Raw genomic sequence first — 27,526 nt, forward strand, 5'->3', positions numbered from 1 at the left:
AAGCTATTTGCTTTCCAAATAACCTCTGATTTTGAATAAACAAAATGTAAGCTATGTTATTTTGGTTCTATAACAGAACTAGGAATGAAACGCAATTGAAAATTCAGGTTGCAGTGGAGGTTGAAAAAGATGAAAAAAAAAAAGAGCAAAGGTGCTGATCAGGAGTACCTGGCGAAGCCCCTCTGCTCCCTCCCCACAATAGCCTCTTCCGGGGAGAACCGCAGCCAGGAAAGGTCACTGCACAGTTTTAAAGTTGCTGTTCCTTAAAGCCTATCTACCTCTTAACCTCCATGGCTGGCAAGGGACTGCTGACCACCAAGGGGCTGCTGCAGTCCTCCAGGATGGCCTCTTCCAGTCGAGGGTTGCAGACAGAACTAGCTTCAAAGATGCCCTGTATCTACTCGTGTGGTGTGACAGTCAAGTATGTTCAACGTCATGGTGGCTGTTAGTTCAGCCCCAACAACAGATGAGAAGCACTGAATGCTGCAGGTCTGGGAGAGAATCCCAAAACACATGAACCATCCTCTCTAAGAAAGTCTCAAAATCTCATGCAAACAAACAGGAGAGGACCAAAAGATGAAAGAAAATCTCACTTCTTTTTTCTAGGTTAATAATGTTTACATTTCCAATTACAATTCAAAACATTCACACCAAACTAAAGTGATTAATTTATCTTATTTGTCACCTTCATAATATTTAAGTTCTACTTGAAATGAATGGAAAACAGCTTAGCAAAAATAAACAAAAACCAAAAATACTAATTGCCCAGTATTAGTTTAAGGAGCTTCATTTTTCATATAACCTTTATTCCCCAAATTCTATTTAATGAAGAAACTAAAGTATTATGCCAATTCTCGTGGGTTTCAGACACTATGAAAAATCTAGAGATAATCAGAAAGGCCTATTATTAAGGGTCATGCATGGGAAAATTGGAGGGTGGGGGTCTTGTGCACTCCAGAGTGGTACCAACCAGCATTTTGCTACATGTTTGTGTAAGTGTTCAATCTGCTTGGTGATCATGCACACTCTATGATAACCACTATCTTTGTATTAATCATTTTGTCCAGATAGCTTTGAGGGTTATAAAGAAGTATCTTTCCAAATGATTTTTGTGTAACAGAAGGACTGTGCCCAAAACATTGGATCATTTATTTTTGTTCCATTATTTCCCCCATATATGCCAAACTCAATTGGATTAACATACTTGAAACTTCTCATAATAGTAATTCATTTTTTAAAATATCTTAGCATTGCACATTACAGAATAGAATAGTATGTCAACTAGAAGGCACAATTCCTGATGTGAAGAAAGTTTTACTTGGATAGGCAACCAGTCTTGAACAAAGGAAACAATTAGGAGATAATTTCACAATTATGAATTATGTAAGTCTTAACATAAGCAAGTATATTATGACTTAATATGAACATTTAAGGTCACTGTCATATTTTCTTGGATTTACTTCTAATTCTTTATATGTTTTTCTTTTTTTTTTTTTTTTTTTTTCAACGTTTATTTATTTTTGGGACAGAGAGAGACAGAGCATGAACGGGGGAGGGGCAGAGAGAGAGGGAGACACAGAATCGGAAACAGGCTCCAGGCTCTGAGCCATCAGCCCAGAGCCCGACGCGGGGCTCGAACTCCCGGACCGCGAGATCGTGACCTGGCTGAAGTCGGACGCTCAACCGACTGCGCCACCCAGGCGCCCCTGTTTTTCTTTTTTAAATGGCATGTTTTATTTAACCATATGTCTTAAAATTTATTTTTTATAGAATATGTATCTAGTACACTTGTTGATGTCCCTTATTAATTTTTCCCATTATCTTTATAAAGCTTTATTGAAACCTGTATGTCAAGGTGACAATAATACAGTGTTTGGAAAATAGTAACAAAAAAAGGGTATCCCAGAGTCAGGTTTACCAAACACAAACTGGAAACCAGGGAGCATCTTCCTCCATTTCCCAGCAGGAAGAGAGGGCATAACAATAGCTTCTGCTGACTTATATGCCATTATTTTCTCTTTTTTAAATCATTATCTATGAGTAATTATAACTTTATTCATATATCTTTAATACGTTTTTTTCTTATTTTTCAACTGGGACCTCCAATTCAATGTTGAAATGATATAGCAGGCATCCTCGTGTCATGCCAATTTTAAAGGAGATGATGTTTTAATGATGTACCAGTAAGGATGATATTTGCTGTAAGTTTTTGGTAAATACATTTTAGGTGTTTTTCATTTACTGTGATAAATTTTAATAAAAACATTTACAAACAGCTTAAAACTGTCATGAAACAATTTATATTTACCCATATGTTAATTTGCTCATCATTCCTTCTTGTGTTTTTTTTTTCTTCTTCCTTTCCTTTTTTCTTCTTCCCCAAGTGAGTCCTTTAGAAGCTCCTTTAAAGAGTGCCTACTGGTAATACACTCTCAATATTTCTTAGCTGAAAATGTCTTTATTTTGCCCTTATGCTTGCCTGAAGTTTTAACTAGGTATGTGTTACCGTATTGACAGTTCTTTTCTTTCAGCATTTTGAAAATATTATCCATTTAGGGCCTCTCTCCATTGTTGATGTTGAAAAGTCGGCCCTCGCATTACTACTGCCGCCCAAAAGTATGGTCTACGGAGCTTGTCAGATGTGTGGATCTCAGATCCCATCCTAGACCAATTGAATCAGAACTCTGAAATGGTGGAGACACTTCTCCATGCTTACTTACTAACTTTACAGGTGATTCGGGGGCTCATTAGAGGTTGAGAACCTAAGAGTAATTTGTGTATAGGCAACTTGATCTCTTCCTACTTTTAAGATCTTCAAGACATTATGATGTATCTAGACGTAGATTTATTTTATTTATTATGCCTGGGAACTTTTACTTCTTGCATCTAAAGATTCACATCTTTCAATAATTCTGGGAAATCATCAGCCATTATCTCACCAAATATTTTCTCCTTCTGTAACTCCAATAACGTGTGTTTTAAACATTTTCATTTTTACTTTCCTATAGTTTTTAATGTAGATCTCTACATATTAATATCTCTAATGTTTTCATAGGAAAACAATTTCTGAATAGGGGTATCTGTAAATGACTACATCTGCAGAAATTTAATTCAACAACTTACACAACGGATGCTGAGTGACCCACACACACACTTCTAATCTCCGAGTTGGGAAATAACTTTCCACTAAAATAGTATAGCATTTTACAATTACTGCAGTACCTTAAAGCTTAATCAAAACAGCACCACCAAAAACTACACTGTAAAATGGAACGACTGAGACCCTTCTATTGTTTGTTTATGAAGTAAAATCTCTTAGAAAACATTCAAGACAAGTTGATACTTCATTTTCATATCACAGTGTGTTCTTTTACAAAAAGGTACCCACGTATCATATCTTTGTCAAAAAGGAGTAACTTATTTTTTTTTTAAGTAGGCTTCACATCCAGTGTGGAGCCCAATGCAGGGTTTGAACTCATGACCCAGAGAGACCAACACTTGAGCTGAGATCAAGAGCCAGATGCCCAACTGACTACACCACCCAGGCACCCTTGCAGTAAATTATTTTTTAAATACTTCTCAGTGAAGAAAACAGCCAAGCTAAGAAAAAAAAAATCCAAGATATTTTCCTGTGACTTTAAAATTCATTTCATTAATAGTTGTATTCATAGACTCCACAGAAAATCTGTTTCCTGATATTTCAGGGACCTTTCATCAAATTTGGTGATTCAATGACTTTCACAGAAAAGAATGTCAGCAGTTTTAGAATGCCAGAACAATAGCTTCATCTGAACCTCTCAGTGCTTCCCCTCCACTCGAAAACATGAGGACAAAGAGCTTGAGCAGAAATAAAACCAGGCATAGAACCTAATGGGGGAGGGGGCATATTCTTCTTTAACATGCTGATGGATAAATAGGAAATTTAAAACTTGATTTGTTTTAAAAGCTAATGCTTTCGAGACTAATTATCTGTAATGACAATATGTCTGTGTGCTATGTAAATAAGAACCTACAATGAGACACATCTGTCATAATGAAATGTGACACAGGAGAGATTAGACTAAAGCTTTCCTTACAGTGAGCTTTTAGACAAACTTTTTCTCTGATTAATAAAATGTCCCATTGTTTGAGACACTTGCAGTAAGATGTGGATGGAAATAGGATTGGATTATTATAGGAATTTTTGTGGATGAGTTATGCAGATTTGATCTGATTAGTTCATTTGTGCTCAGCAGAGGCTATGATCGCTCCCTCTCAGTCAGCCATTGCCATGTTCTTCAGAAAGGCACAGGATCCTCTGGGAGCTGAAGTCTGGTACCTGACATTAATGTATGGGCTTGTTTACATCAAGAAGCTCATTCAGAAGAAATTCTTTTCTCTCTCTCTCTCTCTCTCTCTCTCTCTTCATCTAGAGACCATCATAAAACAAACAGAAACTACCATAATCTGAGGCTTACCTCGTCTCACTCTCTTCTCTCACCTGTAACCTCCACCTCTCCCTTTCTGCTGGTTCTTTCCCATTAGCCTAGAAATGTGCACATGTCTCTGTCATCTTAAAAAAATAAAGTAACAGAAACAAGAAAGTCCTCTTTGAATTCTGCCAATTTAATTCACACTTGACTCACTGAAAGAATAGTGCATTTCTCATCTTCACTTTTATACTTCCCTTTCATTCAGACCCTATTGTCATCTGGCTCGTTCCTAGATTAGAAATATTGCTGGGACGCCTGGGTGGCTCAGTCAGTTAAGTGTCCAACTCTTGATCTTGGCTCAAGTCATAATCTCAAGGTTCATAAGATCAAGCTCAACATTGGGCTCTGCAATGAGAGCAAAGAGCCTGCTTGGGATTTTCTCTCTCTCTTTCTGCCCCTCCCCTACTCATGAAAACTCACACACTATCTCTCAAAATTAATAAATAAACTTAAAACCAAACAAACAAAAAAATAAATCTTTTTTTTTTTTAATTTTTTTTTCAACGTTTTTTATTTATTTTGGGGACAGAGAGAGACAGAGCATGAACGGGGGAGGGGCAGAGAGAGAGGGAGACACAGAATCGGAAACAGGCTCCAGGCTCCGAGCTATCAGCCCAGAGCCTGACGCGGGGCTCGAACTCACGGACCGCGAGATCGTGACCTGGCTGAAGTCGGACGCTCAACCGACTGCGCCACCCAGGCGCCCCACAAAAAAATAAATCTTGTTAACAACTGTAATAACAACAAGGTGTCTATTTTTCAGCCCCTACCTTGTTTGACCACTCCAGGGACCCAACACTATTGATGACTCCTCTTTGTGAGGTTCTTTACACAGTGGGTGTCTATGACTCCAGTTTTTCTTCTAATTCTCAGTTCTACTCTTCCATGGGCTCCTCATCATCAATCCTCCTACTAAACAGTGGTGAGCCCAAGACCTGCATCATGAGGCCCCTTCTCTTCACATTCTGCCTGGGCAATTGCATCGTTGCTCACAGCTTCTCCTTAAGTTGAGAATTCCAACATCTGCATCTGCTGTGCAAACCCTCTCCTCAGCTCCTGAGCTCCAAATCTATACATCCCACAGCTCATATGGATGTTAAATAGACACCGCAACTCAATGTAACCAGAGAGGCTTTATTTTGAAAGAAGAAAAGTTTTTCCTACTATATTCTTTATCCTCTCAGTTCTTCAACCAGTAACCAAAGAACCAGCTTTGCCGCTTCTCTTTCTCCTTTGTCTGACTTCAATATCACTAAGACTTGTTAGTTTTCCTTATCCCCTTCTCACCATTCTCAGTGTCTTACCTATCCCGTTGTCTTCCTTCTCAATGACACTATTGTAGTTTACACTTGTTATCCCCTGCCTATAACACTGCCTCCTAAACAGTCTTCCTGTTGTTATATTTGCTGCTCTCCAGTCATTCAATTCACTGCTGAAGCGATGTGCCTATAATTATAAACCTCACTCTGTTGTTGAAAACCCTCCACATTGAACATCTCTTACGCACCCCTTCAGATCCTTCAGCCTCCCTGTCTCCCAGGCCTCTGTCACTTGCTCTGCCCTAACTACAGCTACTTCACACATCTAAAATGCCTGCCTACAGAAATCTTCTGCCTGATCCCAAGGCCTGGAGCTTCTAGCTCCCCTCCACCACTCCCATGCTCAGATGAAGCACCACATGTTAGTCCTGGTTCTCCAAGAAGCAAATACCAAGATTCAATTAAACATGTGCTACAGATCTGATCACTACTGAAGGAGAGAAAGAAGTTAGGAAGGTTATATAGAAGAGTCCTAGACTCCAGTGCAGTTCTAAGGAAATCTTGGCAGGAATGCTGAGACATCCACAAGCTAAAACCTCCTGTTAGAGGAGTCCCTGTCTCCTAGGAATAGACCTACCTTACTATGCTATGATCAGCCTGCTATGATCAATCACTGGGGCAGACAGAGGAAGTGTGGCCTCTGTACACTTAGCGTGTACGCAGATCCACCAAATCATACTGCTGGACAGACACAGCAGCAGTCTACTATATGACGGAAGTGGCACATTTATGATGAGGCTGGAGCAGGTCCAAAATTATGAGTAAATTACTATCAACTGCTGGTCCAGACTGCCTGCCATCTACTTCTACAACACCAGTGTCTCTCTTTCAACCCATTAATTCCTGTGCTGACCAAGTCTCAGAGGAAAAAGACACAAGAGTGACTCATAGTGTGTTGGTGTAGCTGGAAATGAACAGTTACCACATTAGCCCCAAATGTGGGTGACTGAAAGATGGTCTGACATAATGACCCTGAATAGTCTCCTTGACCAGCCCAGTGCTTGGGCAATAAGCTACAGAGTAGACAGGGTAACAAAGATGAAGACTATGCATGGGCCTAATAACAATGGCTTCTTGTCATCATCACCAATCTGGCTACAGCCACTTATGAGTGGCCAATGTGCCAGCATCAGAGACTAAAGATGTGCCCTCAATGTATCGCCATCCCTTTAGATGTCATCCAACAACTATCTAGTGGCAAGTTAATTTTTCCATGCTGGAAGGGACATTAATTATTAATCCATACAACATTGACACATACTCTGGATAGAGGGTTGCCTTTCCTACCTGCAAAGCCTCTATCGACACCACTATCAAAGGGCTTGCAGAATGCTTTATCCTTCAACATGCTTTCCACACAATGTTAGCTCCCACGTGGGATTGTTTTCTACAGCAAAAGAGGTACAAAAGTGGACTTGTTACCAGGGGACTCAATGATTATACTACGTACCCCACCAGACCAACAGAATGACAAACAGCCTGTTGAGGGCTCAACTATGGATGCAATATCTTGTGGGGTTTGGGTACTGTCTTCCAAGAAGTGATATATGGGCCAAATTGACAGGTGACATATAGTAATATGCTTCCAACAGTAAGGGTTTATGGGTCCAGGAAGCAAGAGACACACAAGTTGTCCCCTCATCATCAAACACAGGGGTCCATTGACAGGATTTGTGCTTCTACTCCTTGCAATCCGAGGTCCTTCCCAATCGGAGGCCCTAGTTCCCAGAGAAGGGGCACATCTGCTACTGTATGTAAGAGTTCCATTGATTACCCCTGGACCATTTTGAGCTTTAATGACAATATTTTGAGCTTTCATGCCAACAGTCCAAAAGGTAAGGAAACGTTTTCCTGTCTTATTGATTTAATTAAAGAGCTGGTGTTACCATCACAGGATGGCTTCAAAGGAGATAGTGTCTGAAACCCAGGGCATCCACTGGGTATCTCTCAGTACTCACATGCCCATTGGTAATGGTTAATGGAAAAATGCAGCAGCCATGACCTAAAACGTACAGGGAAAGCAAAGGGTGAGACCACTTGAAGTTCTAGGTCACCTCACCAAGAAACCAATATAGACCAGCAAAAGCTGGCCCAGGATGAGGGAAGTATATAGAATGTGTGTGAGGACAGAGATGATAAATATCAATTAGAGCCTCAGGACCAGCCCCAGCCAAGAGATTGTAGCTTATTATTTCACTAGCCTACTTGCCTTCTTTCTGGAAATCACAACAAGTCTCCTTCCTGAGGGGAATTCTGTGACTGACTGACTTGTTCCTCCCCTCTGTGGGGAAGCAGTAAGAGCAATTTGTTCTCACAACAATAGAAGCCCAATATTGTATCACAGAAACCATATATAATGGAAGGTCACAAGCATATCTGAGGATCATAAGAGGTCATCTGTACTGGGTACATCTTATGCACTGCTTCAGATTCCCCCAGCCTCACCTGTCAATCAGCCCTTGGCTATCTGTTCTGCCTCAACCACTGCCACAATGACCGGTTCCAGACTCAGATGAAGCACCACACTGCAAGGCATGGATCTGGCTCTCTAGAAGGTGCCCAGTGATGCAGTTCAAAAGTAGAAGGGAGTTAATACCTCAACAGTGAGCTCTGTTTAATGGGAGACAAGAGAAGGTAAGATGCTATCAGATGGATTCCCTTCCCCTACACCCTCTGATGGAATGCTCTGAGGCACGTCTTTTTTGTACAGCGTCTTTGGAGCTGTTTCAAGTGGCTGAGAAACTGGCTCTGTTTCTTTGTGAAGTGATGACCAACTTCGTAATGAAGACCTTGTGTACCTCCCATCCTTCCCTGACTTATTGCACTTTTCCTGTCTCACTGCCCCCAGATTACCTTTCTGGGACAGCATTAGCATTTAATCCTTACCTCTGGTTCTGTTTGATAAAGAACCTGGGCTAAGTTTCACTTCACTGCTCACTCCCTCCAAAGAAAACCTCAGTTCCAGTTCCCGATGTCATTTTCACTCTCATCACCTGTGGTCCCCTACGTTCATCTTTTGGTGATCAAGCAGAGCTCTTCACAGGTTTCCAAGCTGCCCACCTTTTTCACAGCATCATACATCTGTATCTGCTCTTTACTGTGCCTGGAGAATACTCTCCCACCCACTCCCTCTGGTGAACTCCCCACAGTGCCAGGGGTGAAGTCAGACAACAATGAATCCAGTACCTCACGAAACTTCACTACAATTGAAATGTTTAGAAGCCTCTTTCAGTATCCTTGCTTAATACTGAAATATTAAAAGAAAAAGAAAAGGAAAAGAAAAGCCACGTATGAATAGATAAACACTTATTCTTCCTCTTATGGTAAAAAAAATACTTGAAATACAAGAAAATCACTATGGAGACAAGCTGAAATGCATTCCTTTATCAGCAAATGTAATTGAAAGATTCTCAGCAAAACTGCTGAATGTTTGAAGATGTAAAGAAATAAATATTAAAATAAGTATATAATAATACAGGTTTTCTGTATAGATAGAAAAAAGTAAAGATATTGCTAAAAAATCAATTTATGATATTACTAGTCTGGTTCAAAAAAGAAATAAAAAATAACTCCTTTTCTTATGAACAACTAAAGGAAGACATATACCAAGAAGCTATATTCTCAATGGTAAATTCTTTAATGAAAACAATTATTTATGAAAAAATTTGCTTAATTGAATGGCTACTTAAAGTGGAATTAAAAATATTCTGGGATAAAGTCAGAAACATTTCCACATATAAAATCCTGCACTGCATCATTCGTAGTCAAGATGTTACAGCAAAGCAGTTGAAGCCAGGAGTGTGCCAAGTGTTAGAGATGTCAAAAATGTAGTTCCTTTCCAAGAAGACAAGGTCTTTAAAATACAGACTCTTGTACAATACTTTGTAATGACATGAGGAATAACCGTGGTAATCTTTTGAATGACACAAGGTTTGTTTGTTTTTTTCTACTTGTGGCAAAATACATAAAAGGTTTGTTGAATATAAAGGTATTATACATCTTTATTATATAAAACACCATGCTCCAGATTTGCTGATTTTTTCTGGTATGACAATGGTGGTCAGGATTTGCTGTTTGGAAGATATTTTCATAGATTAAATACCCTTTATCACCACCTTCAAGATGAAGCTACCATTTTGATAATTTTGATTCTGATAATGAATGAGAAAACAACTGCTTCTTGAAAACAAAAAAAATTACTCTGGGGAGAGTATTTTGAACAATGACTGTTTGATATTGTTTCCATTAGCATATGATCATACAACTGACAATAATATATGCCACCTGTAACAACTCCTTCCTGTGCTCACATTTTAAAAGTTGACAATACATTTTTCAAACCTGTTTTCAAATCATCCACATGTGGAATTTCATTGGACCTATACCCACTTACAAAAATACATAAAATGCAGGACTTTTTGATGAGTCTGCATAAACAACTGATTGATATCATGGAAGATGAACATCTGGTGAGTGATTTTCAACTAAAATCTTTGCATAATTGGTGAATGGAATTGAAAAAACAGCATCATGATCTAGCAGGCACAACCAACAATGCACATCTTCAATTTGTATATATGTATCTTTGTGAGGTATTTTTCTACTATGACCACCTTTAGAAACAACTATAGAAAGAAACTGAGTTTAGAACCAGAACTTAAAACCAAATCTTTTCAAAGATAATATAGCATACCCAATGACATGTTTTCAATGATGTTTTAAAAAATGTAACTGGTTATCTCATCTTTGTCTCATCCCTTTTTAAAGTTCAATTTGCTTTTGTTTGGTATACGATTCATGTATATAATAAATATGCATCAATTAAGAGTACATGACCATTTGGCAATGATTTCTTGGATATGACATCAAAAGTGTAGGCAACAAAAGAAAAAAGTAGATAAATTAAACTTACTAAAACTACAAACTTTTGTGCATCAAAGGACACTATCAACAGAGTGAAAAGGCAACCTACAGAATGGGAAAGATATTTGCAAATCATGTATTTGATAAGGGATTAATATCTAGAATACATTTTTAAACACCTGCAACTCAAAAACAACAGAAAATAAACAACCCACCTTAAAAATGGGAAAAGGACTTGGATAAACATTTCTCCAAAGAAAATACACAAATAACCAGTAAGCACAAATCACTAGTCATTAGGGTAATACAAATCCAAACCACAAAGAGATACCATTTCATATCCATTATAATGACTGTTACTAAAAACAAAAACAAAACCAGAAAATAACAGGTGTTGGTGAGGATGTGGAGACACTGGAACCCTCATACACTGCGAGTGGGATTGTAACGAGGTGCAGCCATGATGGAAAACAGTATGGCAGTTCCTCAGAAAATTAAATACAGAATTACCATATGATCCAGCAAGTCCACTTCTAGGTATATACCTGATGAAATTGAAAATAGGGACTTGAACAGACACCTGTACACTAATATTCATGTCAGCATTATTTACAATAGCCAAATATATATTTGTTATTATATTTATATTACTGACATATAACATTAGTAATAATTGTTATTATATACTGTTATATTTTTGTATACATTTTGTATACATATACACAATGGAACATTGTTTAACCTTAAAAAGGAAGGAAATTCTGAACAAGGTATATAATATGAATGAACCTTAAAGACATTATGTAGAATTCCCCTGGAAAGCCATCTGGCCCTGGGCTCTTATTTTTTGGGAGATTTTTGATTACTAATTCAATTTCTTTACTGGTTATGGGTCTGTTCAAATTTTCTTTCTTCTTGTTTCAGTTTCAGCAGTTTATAATGTTCCTAGGAATTTGTCCATTTCTTCCAGATTACCCATTTTATTGGCATATAATTGCTCATAATATTCTCTTATTACTGTTTTTATTTCTGTTGTGTTGGTTGTGATCTCTCCTCTTTCATTCTTGATTTGATTTATTTGGGTCCTTTCCTTTTTCTTTTTGATCAAACTGGCCAGAGGTTTATCAATTTTGTTAATTCTTTCAAAGAACCAGCTCCCAGTTTCACTGATCTGCTCTGTTTTTTTTTTTAATTTCACTATCATTGACTTATGCTCTAATCTTTATTATTTCCTGTTTTCTGCTGGTTTTGGGTTTTATTTGCTGTTCTTTTTCCAGCTCTTTAAGGTGTAAGGTTAGGTTGTGTATTTGAGACCTTTATTCCTTCTTTAGGAAGGACTGGATTGCTATATACTTCCCTCTGCATCCCAGAGGTTTTGGGCTGTGGTGTTATAATTTTCATTGGCTTCCATGTACTTTTTAATTTCCTCTTTAATTTCTTGGCTAGCCCATTCATTCTTTAGGAGGATGTTCTTTAGTTTCCAAGTATTCATTGTCTTCCCCAATTTTTTCTTGTGGTTGATTTTGAGTTTCATAGCATTGTGGTCTCCTATGGAATAAAGACAGTCTCTTCAGCAAATGGTGCTGCGAAAACTGGACAGTGACATGCAGAAAAATGAACCTGGACCACTTTCTTACACCATACACAAAAATAAACTCAAAATGGATGAAAGACCTAAACATAATACAGAAAGCCACCAAAATCCTAGAGGAGAAAGCAGGCAAAAATCTCTTTGACCTTGGCCGCAGCAACTTCTTACTCAACACGTCTCTGGAGGCAAGGGAAACAAAAGCAAAAATGCACTGTTGGAACCTCATCAAGAATAAAAGCTTCTTTCTGCACAGTGAAGGAAACAATCAGCAAAACTAAAAGGCAACCAATGGAATGGGAGAAGATATTTGCAAATGACATATCAGATAAAGGGTTAGTATCCAAAATCGATAAAGAATTTATCAAACTCAACACCCAAAAAACAAATAATCCAATGAAGAAATGGGCATAAGACATGAGTAGACACTTCTCCAAAGAAGACATCCATATGTCTAACAGACACATGAAAAAATGCTCAACATCCCTCATCATCATGGAAACACAAATTAAAACCACAATGAGATACCACCTCACACCAGTCAGAATGGCTAGAACTAACAATTCAGGCAACAACAGATGTTGGCAAGGATGCGGAGAAAGAGGATCTCTTTTGCACTGCTGGTGGGAATGCAAACTGGTGCAGCCACTCTGGAAAACAGTATGGAAGTTCCTCAAAAAATTAAAATAGAACTACCCTATGACCCAGAAATTGCACTATTAGGTATCTATCCAAGGGATACAGGTACGCTGTTTTGAAGGGGCACATGCACCCCAATGTTTATAGCAGCGCTACTGACAATAGCCAAAGTATGGAAATAGCCCAAATGTCCATGAATGGATAAAGAAGATACAGTACACACACACACACACACACACACACACACACACACATGCACACACACACACACACACAAATGGAATATTACTCAGCAATCAAAAACAATGAAATCTTGCCATTTGCAACAATGTGAATGGAACTACAGGGTATTATGCTAAGCAAAATAAGTCAGTCAGAGAAAGACAAATATCATATGACTTCACTCATGTGTGGAATTTAAGATACAAAACAGATGAATGAACATAAGGGAAGGGAAGCAAAAATAACACAAAAACAGGGAGGGGACAAAACATAAGAGACTCTTTCATACAGAGAACAAACTAAGGGTTGCTGGAAGGGCTGTGGGGGGAGGGATGGGCTAAATGGGTGAGGGGCATTGAGGACACTTGTTGGGATGAGCACTGGGTGTTGTACAAAGGGGATGATCACTGAAATCTCCTGAAAACATTATAGCACTATATGCTAACTAACCTGGATGTAAATTATCAATAAATAAGTAAATAAATAAATGACATTATGTGATGTGTGAGATAAGCCAGACGCAGAAGGACAAACATTATATCATTCCACTTATTTGAAGTATCTAGATTAGTCAAATTCATAGAAACAAACAATAGAATGATGGTCACCAGGGGCTGGGGCTAAGAGAGGATGAGAAGTTATTGCTGAATGGGTATGGAGCTTCAGTTTGGAAGATGAAAAGTTTTGGAGATGGCTGTACAACAGTGTAGATGCACTTTATGTCACTGAACTGTGTACATTAAAATGGTTAACTTTTATGTTGTGTCTACTTTACCACAATAAAAATAATAATAAAAGGAACACGACTTAAATGTATGTACATCTGAATGGCAGAGCATTCTTCGTCCTCTGCACAAGGGCACATGTCCAATTAATGCTTGGGAAAGGAAGAAAGGAGGGAGGAAAGGACATCCATCTTGGAATTATGACAGGGAGACGTTATTTTCCTGTGTATGTCTTTGAAGGATACAAATATTTGGCACCCTGAGAGATACCAGCAATATATTCTCCCAGAACATGGAGACTTTTCTCAACATCTAACCTGCCCTCCTCCATCTTCCCAAATTCTGACCCCACAGTGTTTTCAACCTCACAACGGCTGCCAAATTTGCAAAAGTTAAGGGGAACTTCTGATAAGTCCTCAGTGAAATTAGTGGGAAAATCCATACCACCTTTCCTAAGCATGCAAACAGAACTGCATTCAGGCAAAAGCCTCCATTTGATATCATGTATAGGAGAAAAGGAAAGTCTACCCACATGCCTAACACCACTCCCAAATGACAGTCAGGCTCAGTGTAATAAGTGTCTTCAAGTTGCTGGGCCATGACCTAGAGCGTAATTATGATGAATTAAAATAAGCAAACTTTGCTCATTTCTCTTCTCCTGAAGTCTATGTTTGGCACCTTATTTTAATTGAAATCTTTGGAATTAAATACTACTAACATTGACACATACAATATGGGGTAATTCTTCTAAAAGATCAGTAAAGTTTAAAACCCTGCAATGCTTTCAACTTAAAATATCATTCTATGTTTAGGGAAAACGTCAAAGACAACAGTTTCCTTTTATTACAGATCACCTAGAAGACAGATAATATTTAATATGTGTGAGGATAAATCTGCAAAGAAAAGGAAACGTCAAAAGGCTGCTGTTAGACTCTATGGTATGCCAGTGTTTAAACACTGAAAAACCAATAAAATGTCATTTCACATTTAAAGTAAGCATGCTAATCTCCAGATAGAGAAGTTATAGGAATTCTTTTTTCCTTTAAAAAAACTTATATTCTGACAGTAACTTCTGATATTAATATTAATGCATGTTATTTTACAAACAAAATTGGTGTCGGCAGCTCAGGATACAACGTTTTACAGCAAAGGGAGAAAATATAATAGGAGTATGGGATGGAAGAACTCTTATTTTACCATTATTTTTAAATCTCTTCATTAGAAAGTATGTAATTCTATGAAGGCAGAAACCATATTATTTTGCTCATTTCTATATTCTCCCAACAATGCTAGCACATAATAGGTATTTCATAAGTATTTGTTAAGTGGATACATAAAAGTGCAAAGTTAGGTATTCACTTAACGTATTTCAGAGGAAAATTGCCAAAAACAGGCCCCCCAAATCAGTTACAGAACTGAAACCTCATCTCACTAGGGTGACGTGACTGCCACATGACTAGCTAGTGGCAGAGTTCCAACAGAGACCAGTGTCCTCACTTCCCCAGAAATTCATGTTTCAGTTTAAAGGAGCAGAGTGAAGATTCCATGCTGCTACATCAAGCTCTTCTCCAGTTATTCCCTAACAGCTGAGACAGGAAATGAGACAAGGAAGGATGAGCAACCAGCTTTCTTCAACCACTAAGAATAAAGACAGAGAGCAAAATGCCAACAGGAATGGGAGCAGATCTTGAACAAACAAGGGAAAAGAGGAGAGGCCCAGAAAGAGTCATCCTTCCTAGATTTGAAGATTTAGCATTATTTTCACAACTCCCTTCATCTGCTCTGAACTCATGAATGTTCTCTGGGTCCTTCTCAGTACGAGCCTTCAACATCAAAGAAATGACTACAATGCTAAATGTTTTTTCCTATACCAAATGTGTACCATTTTATTGAGTTTAAAGGAGATGTACCACTATATACCAAATAAAAAATAATGTTTCATATAATTAGTATTTATTTTTCCAACTACATACTTTTTGGGTAACAGATGTAGTTACATCCCAAGGCTTACTAAAAAGATTTAATTTCTACTTTACTGAAAAATATAGAAGTTTCCATTTTTATTAAGAAACACATCAGGGGAGGGGCGCCTGGGTGGCGCAGTCGGTTAAGCGTCCGACTTCAGCCAGGTCACGATCTCGCGGTCCGTGAGTTCGAGCCCCGCGTCAGGCTCTGGGCTGATGGCTCGGAGCCTGGAGCCTGTTTCCGATTCTGTGTCTCCCTCTCTCTCTGCCCCTCCCCCGTTCATGCTCTGTCTCTCTCTGTCCCAAAAATAAATAAAAACGTTGAAAAAAAAAATTTAAAATAAAAAAAAAAAAAAAAAGAAACACATCAGGGGAAAGAGAAACAATTGTAAAATACAGACAATATTTAGATTCCAAAGAAAAGAGGAACATTGTATTTCCTTTAAATTTTTTTTTAATGTTTATTTATTCGAGAGAGAGAGAAATAGAGTGCAAGGGGGAGAGGGACAGAGAGAGAGGGAGACACAGAATCTGAAGAAGGCATCAGGCTCTGAGCTGTCAGCACAGAGCCCAACAGGAGGCTTGAACCCACAAACGTCAAGATCATGACCTGAGCCCAAGTCAGACACCTAACCAACTGAACTGCCCAGGCGTCCCTGTTTTTAAACAAATTATAAAAAGAGATGATCTAGGGGCGCCTGGGTGGCTCAGTCGGTTGAGCGTCCGACTTCGGCTCAGGTCACGATCTCACGGTTCGTGACTTCGAGCCCCGCGTCAGGCTCTGGGCTGATGGCTCAGAGCCTGGAGCCTGCTTCCGATTCTGTGTCTCCCTCTCTCTCTGCCCCTCCCCCATTCATGCTCTGTCTCTCTCTGTCTCAAAAATAAACATTAAAAAAAAAAAAAAAAGAGATGATCTAGTTAGAAAGCACTGGTCAGTGTATATGGTAAAAAAGCAGTATCTATCCTCTGTCCTGCCATCTCTTCAATTTTACTAGAGCCAATGCTGAGACCTATTATCAGTCATTACCCAATCCTGTCTGTAGGATTTCTTAATTCAGTCATGAATATAAGCATAGAGTTTAGGTACCGGGAAAGAAGTGGTATAAGTGGAAATGAAATTTGTTTCCAATGAAATAAAGGCTTTACAGCACACTCAATATAAAATGAAGTACCCTTCTCCCAACATATATTCAACAAGCGCTGGCTTATATTTTCCTTACCTGGAGTAGATGGTTCTCATTCCCTTTCTACACAGCAGAGCCTGTTATACTAGCCAATTGTTTCTAAATTCTACCCCTTGAAAATTACAAAGAATGTTAGTAAATGCTACAAGAGAAACAAAATCTGTAATTAACCAAAAAGTTCAAAAAGACCCTGGCTTAAAGAAAATGATTAGAATGATTTGTTTGCTACCAGTTTTTCACACTCCCTTAATATGCTAATGTGAATAGAGAATCTCCAAAAAAGGGATTAATATGAACTGTTTTCCAAACTTTTTTGGCACCTTTTTTTTCTCAAAGCATCTTGGGGAGAAAATGTCTTTTTCTCTTTACCTGTGTCAGAAAAGGCACCTTCAGCCATGCTTAGCTCTAGTTTCTGAGTGGAAATCAATTCTCATATCACTTCCCTATTTAAAATCTGTCAGCAGTTTAAAATACTTCAGAATATTTTAAGAACATAAAATCCTGGGGTGCCTGGGTGGCTCAGTCGGTTAAGTGTCCGACTTCACTCAGGTCATGATCTCACGGTTCATGGGTTCGAGCCCCGCGTCGGTCTCTGTGCTGACAGCTCAGAGCCTGGGGCCTGCTTTGGATTCTGTGTCTCCCTCTCTCTTTCTGCCCCTCCACCACTTGTGCTCTATCTCTCAAAAATAAATAAACATTAAAAAAATTTTCTTAAAAAAAAAGAAAAGAACATAAAATCCTGATTTTGGCTTGTAATTCTGACCCCTACCTGAATCTGCAGCTTCGTCCCTTAACTTGTCCCAGTTAAGCCCTTAGAAGGTGCCCTCCCGGGGCGCCTGGGTGGCTCGGTCGGTTAAGCGACCGACTTCAGCTCAGGTCATGATTTCACGGTTCGTGAGTTCGAGCCCCGCGTCGGCTCTGTGCTGACAGCTTGGAGCCTGCTTCCGATTCTGTGTCTCCCTCTCTCTCTGCCCCTCCCCTGTTCATGCTCTGTCTCTCTCTGTCTCTCTCTGTCTCAAAAATAAATAAACATTAAAAAAAAAATTAAAAAAAAAAAAAGAAGGTGCCCTCCCGTCCCTGGGCTTTTGTGCACCGCAATTCCATAGACTGCAAGAGCTGCTTGCTGGGGAATGGCCCCTTCCTGGCGCTCTGGCCTGGCAGACATCACCCCACCCAGTCTGGTCTGGGTTCCTCCGTGCCTGTACCTCCTCCGCCGTGCCACAGCTCCAGTGACCGTTCACTTGTCTTTCCCACTCCTTCTGCGTAATAGGTACTGTTTAAATGTTTGTTGAAATGGATGGATGAATGAAGAGTTCTCACCTAACAGAAGTAATGAGGATGGGGAAGGCAGGGATTTAATGTCAACAGACTGTGAAAGAACACTCTGCTTTATACTAAACTCTTGGTTTTCCATGTGACACATTGTGCAGCCTATTTAAATCACCAAGGAACTGGCCGAAACCTTACCATTTATGGTAAAGAGAAAATTTCACTTTTATTTTTGACCATGTTGGACATATAAACATCCTGCAGCATAAAATCTACACACATATATTCTTCCATCCACTGGTGAATCATTCATCTATGATTCTATTTTTCCATTACTACCAGATTCTCTTTCTTGACATTTGAGGACTCTAATTAGCAAGAAGCTGCTTTTTCTTTCAGTATTATAGAAATATTTTTTAAGGGAAAGGAGAAATTAATGATTCCAAATAAATATCAGCCCCATTTATGCCTTATGAAGCAGGACATATAGGTTCGAATGTGTCCCGGAGGTAGAAGCTGGGATTCTGTCTTATGCAGATGAACAAACATTGCCAAAGTCCACAACTGCATGCTTGCATGAAGCCTCCAAATCCTAACGAGCTCCATCACTGTGGCCAAGGGCCGCAGTCTGACAGGTCTGCCAGCAGCACTGCTGAACTGCTAATGGGTTTTCCTGCCTCTCTGCTCAAGTACAACAGAAAGGTTGTGTGCTAAAACTTCCAACTAGTAAGAGGGAAGAAAAAAGAACTGCGATAATTTTCTGAAATCATAAATTAGGAGATTTATTTTTTACTTCCTCATCTCGTTGCTTTTTTTTTTCCTCTTCAGTTTAATAGAGTCCTGAAGTCAAATGTAAGATGTCCTAACTTACTGTTTATATGGATTATAGTAATCGGAATCAGGACTGCATGGATGCAGGGAGAAAGTAGCCATCTATTCCAGGCGGCCACCTAGATGGTGTGCTTTCCTTTTCAAAAATAATAGGGGCGCCTGGGTGGCGCAGTCGGTTAAGCGTCCGACTTCAGCCAGGTCACGATCTCGCGGTCTGTGAGTTCGAGCCCCGCGTCAGGCTCTGGGCTGATGGCTCAGAGCCTGGAGCCTGTTTCCGATTCTGTGTCTCCCTCTCTCTCTGCCCCTCCCCCGTTCATGCTCTGTCTCTCTCTGTCCCAAAAATAAATAAACGTTGAAAAAAAAATAATACCACTTACACCTTTTCTGAAAGCCTGAAAAACAGAGAGCTAGAATATAAGATAAAAAGGCCTGTCTTCTTGGAGAAGTCTGTCGGATTTGGCCTATGCAATATAATGCTTTATATTAACGTTATGTTTGACACTCCTTTATGTATAAACATACATGCACAAATATGAAGGCACTAGATCCAGAAGGTCAAATTGTTTTTGAAATACAACCATACCCCTAAAGACTTTATCTACTTCATAGTTTTGCTTAGTGATAGAATTAGTTTAAATTACATATATACATTTAATCTATTTCCCCATTTAATCTATCATAGTGCTAAACACTCCATAAATATGTGGTGAAATCAATGTTTTGTACAATGACAGGATTAAAAATATTTAAAAGCAGCGTACCTGGGTGGCTCAGTTGGTTGAGCATCTGACTCTTGATTTCATCTCACATCATGATCTCACAGAGCGTGGGATTAAGCCCCACATCAGGCTCTAAGCTAACAGCACAGGGCCTGCTTGGGATTCTCTCTCTCCCTCTCTCTCTGCCCCTCTCCCACTCGTGCTCACTTGCTCTCTCTCTCTCTCTGTCTTTCAAAATAAACAAATAAACTTTTGGGGCACCTGGGTCAGTTAGGCATTCAACTTTGTCTCAGGTCATGATCTTGCATTGCAGTCTGTGGGTTGGAGCCCCGCATCGGGCTCTGTGCTGACAGCTCAGAGCCTGGAACCTGCTTCAGATTCTGTGTCTCCCTTTCTCTCTGTCCCTCCTCCACTTGCATTCTCTCTCTCTCTCAAAAATAAATAAGCATTTTAAATAATTAAATAAACTTTAAAAAAATGTTTTAAAAACAAAATGAAGCAAAATCATAACATTTTTCTGCAAAAACGGTAGAAGTTATTACTCTTTAGTGTGTCAGAACTTTTGATTCACTATAACTTATAAGGATGGCCCCTGGAGTTACAGAATGAGCATGTCCTAATGCTGGGATAATATAGACCCACTGCACTTTCAGTTCTGCTGAAAGTGTACAAAGCAGTTCTGCTTTGATTCTGCTCTGAACATGTCGGTAGCACCTGGCTGGTTTGTCTGACACCGTATCTCTCTGCTAGCTATTGAACAGAATGTTGAATTTGGTATCATCTTTGCTTTGTATACCTTGATTTAACACTAGTTCTCTCTTTCTATTTTACCAATCCTGAGGAAAACCAAAATATTTCACGTTGAAAATATTACGCATGGCATTAAGAACACTTACTCAAAGAGGTGGCAGATTGAAAAATGGCTCTCCAAAAGACGTCCATGTTCTAATTCCTAGAACCTGTGAATGCTACCTTATTTGGGAAGAGGGTCTTTGCTGATGAGACGCATACCCTGAGATGAGGAGGTTACACTGGATTATCTGGGTGGGCACTGAATGCCATCACATGTACCCTTACAAGAAAGGGATGAGAGACAGACACAGGGAGGAGAAAGTGATGTGACGATAGAGCAGAGCCTGGAGTGATGCGGCCATGAGCCAAGGAATGCCAGCTGCCCCCGGAAGTCAGAAGAGCCAAGGGAGGGTTCTTCCCTAGAGCTGCCAGAGGGGACATGGTCTTGTCAACACTTTGATTTCAGACTTTGAGGCTCTAGCGCTGTTAGAAAATAAATCTGTGTTGTTTTAAGCCATCAACTTTCTGACAATTTGTTGCAGCAGGCACAGAAAACTGTAGTGTCATTTCCCCTTTAAGAAATTACAGATTAGGAAGGGCAATAAAACAGGTTCACAGGTAACAACAGTATGAGGTGTCAAATCACAAGTACCCCCCAAAAATGCAGAGGGCTATTCTTGGAAGTTACTCTTGTAGAAATATATAATATGGGGGGGGGACCCACTAAACCTAACTGGCCATATGAAAAGTATGGTTTTACTGCAACATACTAGATATAAATTACAAATGAAGAGGACAGGGCAGATGTCAAGAGCTCACAGTGAGATGAACTTGACCAGATTTGGCAAATAATCAGCTGGCAAAGGAAGAAGTCAAAGAGAGGGCTGGAAATGTGTGTCAGGAGAGATGGTAGTTGTTAAAATAGAGATAAAGAACACAGGAAGAAGAACAGATTTAGGAAAGGTGGATGAGTTCAGTTTTAAATACACTAACTGCAAATTATTGGCAAGATGTGTACATGATAACAAAATTCAGGAAGCAGGAAATGTGGAATGGCCCCAAGAGAGAGGTTGAGGCTGAACATAGAGGAAGATGTGGGTATCATCCATACGTATGATAGTTACAGCCAAGATATTGGGTAAAATTTATAAGAGATGGGGTGTAGAATACCCATTATTTGCAATATTTTTTAAAGTTTATTTATTTATTGAGAGAGAGAGAGAGAGCATGAGCAGAGGAGCGGCAGAGCAAGAGGGAGAGAGAGAATCCCAAGCAGACTCTGTGCTGTCAGCTCAGAGCCTGATGCAGGGCTTGATCCCTCAAATCATGAGATCATGACCTGAGCCAAAATCAAGAGTCAGACGCTTAACGAACCAAGCCACCCAGACACCCCTGGAATACTCATTCTTAAGTAGAGTGGGAAGTATGGAGAATATCTCTATGAGGAATGTAACAGAATATCCAGGAGTTTTAAAAAATATGCCATTGTGAGTTCCTCACACATGCTGAGAAGAAACAAGGCTGAGAGGAAATGGTATAGACAGAGCTTCCCAATCAGCATGCCTATGACACTGTGTCTTCAATGGGTTGCAGGTCTGCTGCAAGAAATTGATCCCCACAAGCTTCAGTATGGCTAGTAGATTCTTTTTGTTTGTTTGTTTGTTTGTTTTGGCTGATAGATTCTTGAGGGGTCAGAGTTCTCCAGTCTCCTTCAGCTATGAACAGCTTCAATGTGAAGCTCCACGCAGAGTGGCCAAAGCAGAGTAGGATCTGATGATGTGCCCTGTGGAAACCTCACTGTTTCGTGGTGGCCAAGAATTTGAAGAGATTATCATTTTAAAAGTCTTGGTTAGGTGGGGCACCTGGGTGGATCGGTCAATTGAGCATATGACTCTTGGTATCGGCTCAGGTCATGATCTCACCGTTTGTGAGTTCAAGCCCCATGTTGGGCTCTGCGCTGACAGTGTGGAGCCTGCTTAGGATTCTCTCTCTCTCCCCATCTCTCTCTGCCCTTCCCCTGATTGTGCTCTCTTTCTCTCTCAAAATAAATAAATAGACTTTTAACATAAAATCAAAGTCTTGGTTAGGAATTGCAAGCCAATCAAATTCATTCTATGAGGTCAGCATCACCCTGATACCAAAACCAGATAAAGACTTCACTAAAAAGAGAACTACAGGCCAATATCCCTGATGAATATGGATGCAAAAATTCTCAATAAAATACTAGTAGATCAAATCCAACAGTATATTAAAAGAATCATTCATCACAATCAAGTTGGATTTATTCTTAGACTGCAAATGTGGTTCAATGTTTGCCAATCAATGTGATACACCACCTAAGAACCATATTTTCCTTTCAGCTGATGTAGAAAAAGCATTTGACAAAGTGCAACATTGATTCATGATAAAAATAAAAAAATTTAAAAAACCTCAACAAAGTAGAGACAGAGGGAACATACCTCAACATAATAAAGGCCATATACAAAAAACCCACAACTAATATTATCCTCAATGGGGAACAATGGACAGCTTTTCCTCTAAGGTCAGGAACAAGACAGGGATGTCCACTCTTACTACTGTTATTTAACATATTACTGGAAGTCCTATCAGAGGAATCAAACAACACAAAGAAATAAAGTGCATCCAAATAAGCAGGGAAGAAGCCAAATTTTAAATATTTTAACTAAAGGGGCACCTGGGTGGCTCAGTCGGCTCATGTCATGATCTCACAGCTCGTGAGTTCGAGCCCCACATTGGGCTCTGTGCTGACAGCTCAGGGCCTGGAGCCTGCTTGGGATTCTGTGTCTCCCTCTCTCTGTCCCTCCCTGCTCACACACTGTCTCTCTCTCTCTCTCTCAAAAATCAACACTAAAAAAATTAAATATTTTAAATATGACATGATACTCTATATAGTAGACCCAAAGACACCATCAAAAAACTGTTGGAACTGATACACGAATTCAGTAAAGTTGCAGGATATAAAATCAACACACAGAAATCTGTTGCATTTCTATACACCAACAACAAAGCAGTAGAAAGAGAAATCAAGGAAAAAAATCCCATTTAAAACTGCATCAAAAACCATAAATTATCTAGGAATAAACCTAACCAAAAAGGTAAAAGATCTGTACTCTGAAAACTATAAAACACTGATGAAAGAAACTGAAGAGGACACAAAGAAATGGAAAAACATTCCACGCTCATGGACTGGTAGAATAAATTATCATTAAAATGTCTATAGCCCTCAGAGCAATCTATATATTTAATGCAATCTCTTTCAAAATACCACCAGCTTTTTTCACAGAGCTAAAACAATCCTAAAATGTATATGAAACTACAAAAGACCCTGAATAGCCAAAGCAATCCAGAAAAAGAAAAGCAAAGCTGGAGGCATCACAATTCCAGACTTCAAGTTATATTACAAAGCTGTAGTGATCAAGACAGTATGGTACTGGCATAAAAACAGACACATAGATCAATAGAAAAGAACAGAAAACCCAGATATGAACCCACAACTATATGGTCAATTAATCTTCAACAAAGCAGAAAAGGATATATCCAATGGAAAAAAGATGTGTCTTCAATAAATGGTGCTGGAAAAACTGGACAGCAACATGCAAAAGAATGAAACTGGACCACTTTTTACACCATAAACAAATATAAATTCAAAATGGATTAAAGACCTAAATGTGAGATAGGAAACCATTAAAATCATAGAGAGCACAAATAGTAACCTCTTTTTTTTTAATGTTTATTTATTTTTGAGAGAGAGCACATGCAAGCAGGGGAGGGACAGGAAAAGAGGGGGACAGAGGATCTGAAGTGGGAAAGGTGTGCTGTCACAGGTGCTGACAGCAGACAGCCCAATGTGGGGCTTGAACTCATGAACCTCAAGATCATGACCTGAGCCAAAGTCAGACATTTAACCAACTGAGCCACCCAGGCACCCCTGTAACCTCTTTGACATTGGGTGTACCAACTTCTTACTAGATATGTCTCCTAAGGCAAGGGAAACAAAAGCAAAAATAAACTATTGGGGGGTGCCTGGGTGGCTCAGTCAGTTAAGCGTCTGACTTCAGCTCAGGTCATGATCTCACAGTCTGTGAGTTCAAGCCCCGCCTCAGGCTTGTGCTGACAGCTCAGAGCCTGGAGCCTGCTTCGGATTCTGTGTCTCCCTCTCTCTCTGCCCCTCCCCTGCTCATGCTCTGTCTCTCCTGTCTCAAAAATAAATAAAAACATTAAAAAATAAATAAGCTATTGGAACTACATCAAAATAAAAAGCTTCTGCACAGCAAAGGAAACAATCAACAAAATTAATAGGCAACCTATGGAATGGGAGAAGATATTTGCAAATAAAATATCTGATAAAGGGTTAGTATCCAAAATATAAAAAGAACTTATAAAAGTCAACACCCTTAAAAACAAATAATCCAGTTTAAAAAATAGGCAGAAGACATGAATAGACATTTTTCCAAAGAAGACATACAGATGGCCAACAGACATATGAAAAGATGTTCAACATCACTCATCATCAGGGAAATACAGATCAAAACTACAATGAGATATTACCTCACACCAGTCAGAATGGTTAAAATTAATAACATAGGAAACAACAGGTGTTGGCAAGGATGTGGAAAAAGGGGAACTCTCTTATACTGTTGGCAGGAATGCAAACTGTTGCAGCTACTCTGGAAGACAGTATAAAGGTTCCTAAAATGTTAAAAATAGAACTACTCTACAATCCAGCAATTGTACTATTTACCCAAAGGATACAAAAATAATAATTTGAAGGGATACCTGCACCCCAATGTTTATAGCAGCATAGTTAACAATAGCCAAATTATGGAAAGCACCCAAATGTCCATTGACTGATGAATGGATAAAGAAGATGTGGTATACACACACACACACACACACACACACACACACACAGAGAGAGAGAATATTACTCAGCTATCAAAAAGAATGCAATCTTGCCATTTGCAGCAATGTAGATACAGCTCAAGAGTATTATGCTATGAAAATAAGTCAGTCATAGAAAGACAGTAGCATATTATTTCACTTGTATGTGGTATTTAAGAAACAAAATAAATATACATAAGGGAGAAAAAGAGAGGAAAACCAAGAAATAGACCCTTAACTATAGAGAACAAACTGATGGTTACCAGAGGGGAGGTGGGTGGTGGGATAGGTTAAATAGGAAATAGGGATTAAGTAGAGCACTTGTGATGAGCACTGGATATTGTCTGTGCTTAATCACTAAATTCTACACTTAAACCTAATATTACACTGCATGTTAACTAACTGGAATTTAAATAAAAACTTGAAAAAAAAAGGAATTGCAAGCTATTCAAGCATAAAACCTATTATAAAGAGGTTATAGTCACAGAAGCAAACTCCAATGTCTCAAGAAAAAGTTTTTTTTTAAAAAAAGTTTCTTTTGGAAGGTTTTAATTCTATTTTTCTTTTTTTTTTTGTTTTACATTTTTTTTTTCAACGTTTATTTATTTTTGGGACAGAGAGAGACAGAGCATGAACGGGGGAGGGGCAGAGAGAGAGGGAGACACAGATTAGAAACAGGCTCCAGGCTCTGAGCCATCAGCCCAGAGCCCGATGCGGGGCTCGAACTCACGGACCGCAAGATCGTGACCTGGCTGAAGTCGGACGCTTAACCGACTGCACCACCCAGGCGCCCCTAATTCTATTTTTCTTATCATATGTATGTAATATAAAGAAAATACAAGCTGTTGTCTGCCAAACTTCCCATACAGCCACCTCCAAATCCCCTCCTGTTTACCCTCAGTGTGCAATATTATTATTTTACTGTGTGTGTCATGATATAAAAAAGATTGAAAAGCACTGATATAGAGAGACAAGGGGTATCAAATCAGATCCTTGTGAAATATCTCCATTACAGGAGAGAGGGCGGTGAAGAAAAGACACAGAGAGGGTAAGTATCTGGCATTTGGGAGACAAGTCCTGCCTCAAAAGGTGGAAAATTTCCCCAAAGGAAATGGATTTAGATGCTGGGCCACCAAAATAGATAATACTTGCCCCAAACAGGTCGGCAACGCCAAATATCACAGAAAAGTGCAATAAAGATTAAAAAATATCCATGGGATTTGATAATTAGGAAGCACTAGAAATGCTAGCAGCATCCATTACAGGACAGGCAAGGAAAGGCCACACAATAGGGAGCTGGGGTGGAGGTGGGGGAATGGTGTGGACAGAAATAAATAAACTGCTCTTTTAAGAAGGTTATTGTGAGAAAAGTAGTGGAAGTGGAGGGGAGCAAGGATCAGGGGATGTCAGACTTGCGTGTGTTTCTACCTCAAAGGTAAATCGGCAGCCCAGAGGCAAGTTTAAAGAGGAGATATTTGTAACTGCAGAGGAAGGCATACCCTTGACAGAGAAAGCTCCTGAAGAAGCTGAAGGGATGAGATTGAGCCCAGGTAAAAGGATGGATCTTGGATAGATGTACACTGGCTCAAGAGAAGGCAGGCAAGGATGGCACAAATCACTTCACCAATCAGAAATTAGGAAGCTGAGGTGGCTGTGTCTGGGAGCTCTCTTTTCTCTGTTTTCCAGGGATACAGACTGAGACATATTAGAAATGGAAAAAACAATGGGTTTGGCGGGGTGCCTGGGTGGCTCAGGAGGTTAAGCATCCGACTCTTGGTTTTGGCTCAGGTCGTGATCTCTTGGCTTTGTGGATTCAAACCCCACATCAGGCTCTGCACTGGTTGGTGTGGTGCCTGCTTCAGATTCTCTCTCTCTCTCTGCCCCTCCCCAATTGCGCTGTCTCTCTCTCTCTAATAAATAAACTTAAAAACATTTTTTTAAGGGTTTGACAATTAGAAGGTCATTTATGACCTTTGCAAAGACAGTTTTAGTGCTTTATTGAACCAACAGGTATTTATCATACTAGTGAATGGGGCA

At 39.4% G+C, this 27,526-nt stretch overlaps 1 protein-coding gene across 1 annotated transcript in view; it reads left to right on the forward strand.

Annotated features, from left to right (window-relative positions):
- Positions 1-18,821: 18,821 nt before the first annotated feature.
- RFXAP (regulatory factor X associated protein) overlaps positions 18,822-27,526 on the forward strand; it is a 57,924-nt gene continuing 49,219 nt past the window's right edge. Inside the window, exons 1-2 of the mRNA XM_047074705.1 lie at positions 18,822-18,947; positions 26,925-27,039. Coding sequence (XP_046930661.1) covers positions 18,822-18,947; positions 26,925-27,039 — 241 coding nt within the window. The remainder of the gene's footprint in view (positions 18,948-26,924; positions 27,040-27,526) is intronic.

Source organism: Lynx rufus, unplaced genomic scaffold (assembly GCF_022079265.1).
Source record: "Lynx rufus isolate CCGP_SWC_20201006 ecotype Redwood Valley unplaced genomic scaffold, mLynRuf1.p SCAF_1, whole genome shotgun sequence".
In the NCBI taxonomy this organism is placed as follows: Eukaryota; Metazoa; Chordata; class Mammalia; order Carnivora; family Felidae; genus Lynx; species Lynx rufus.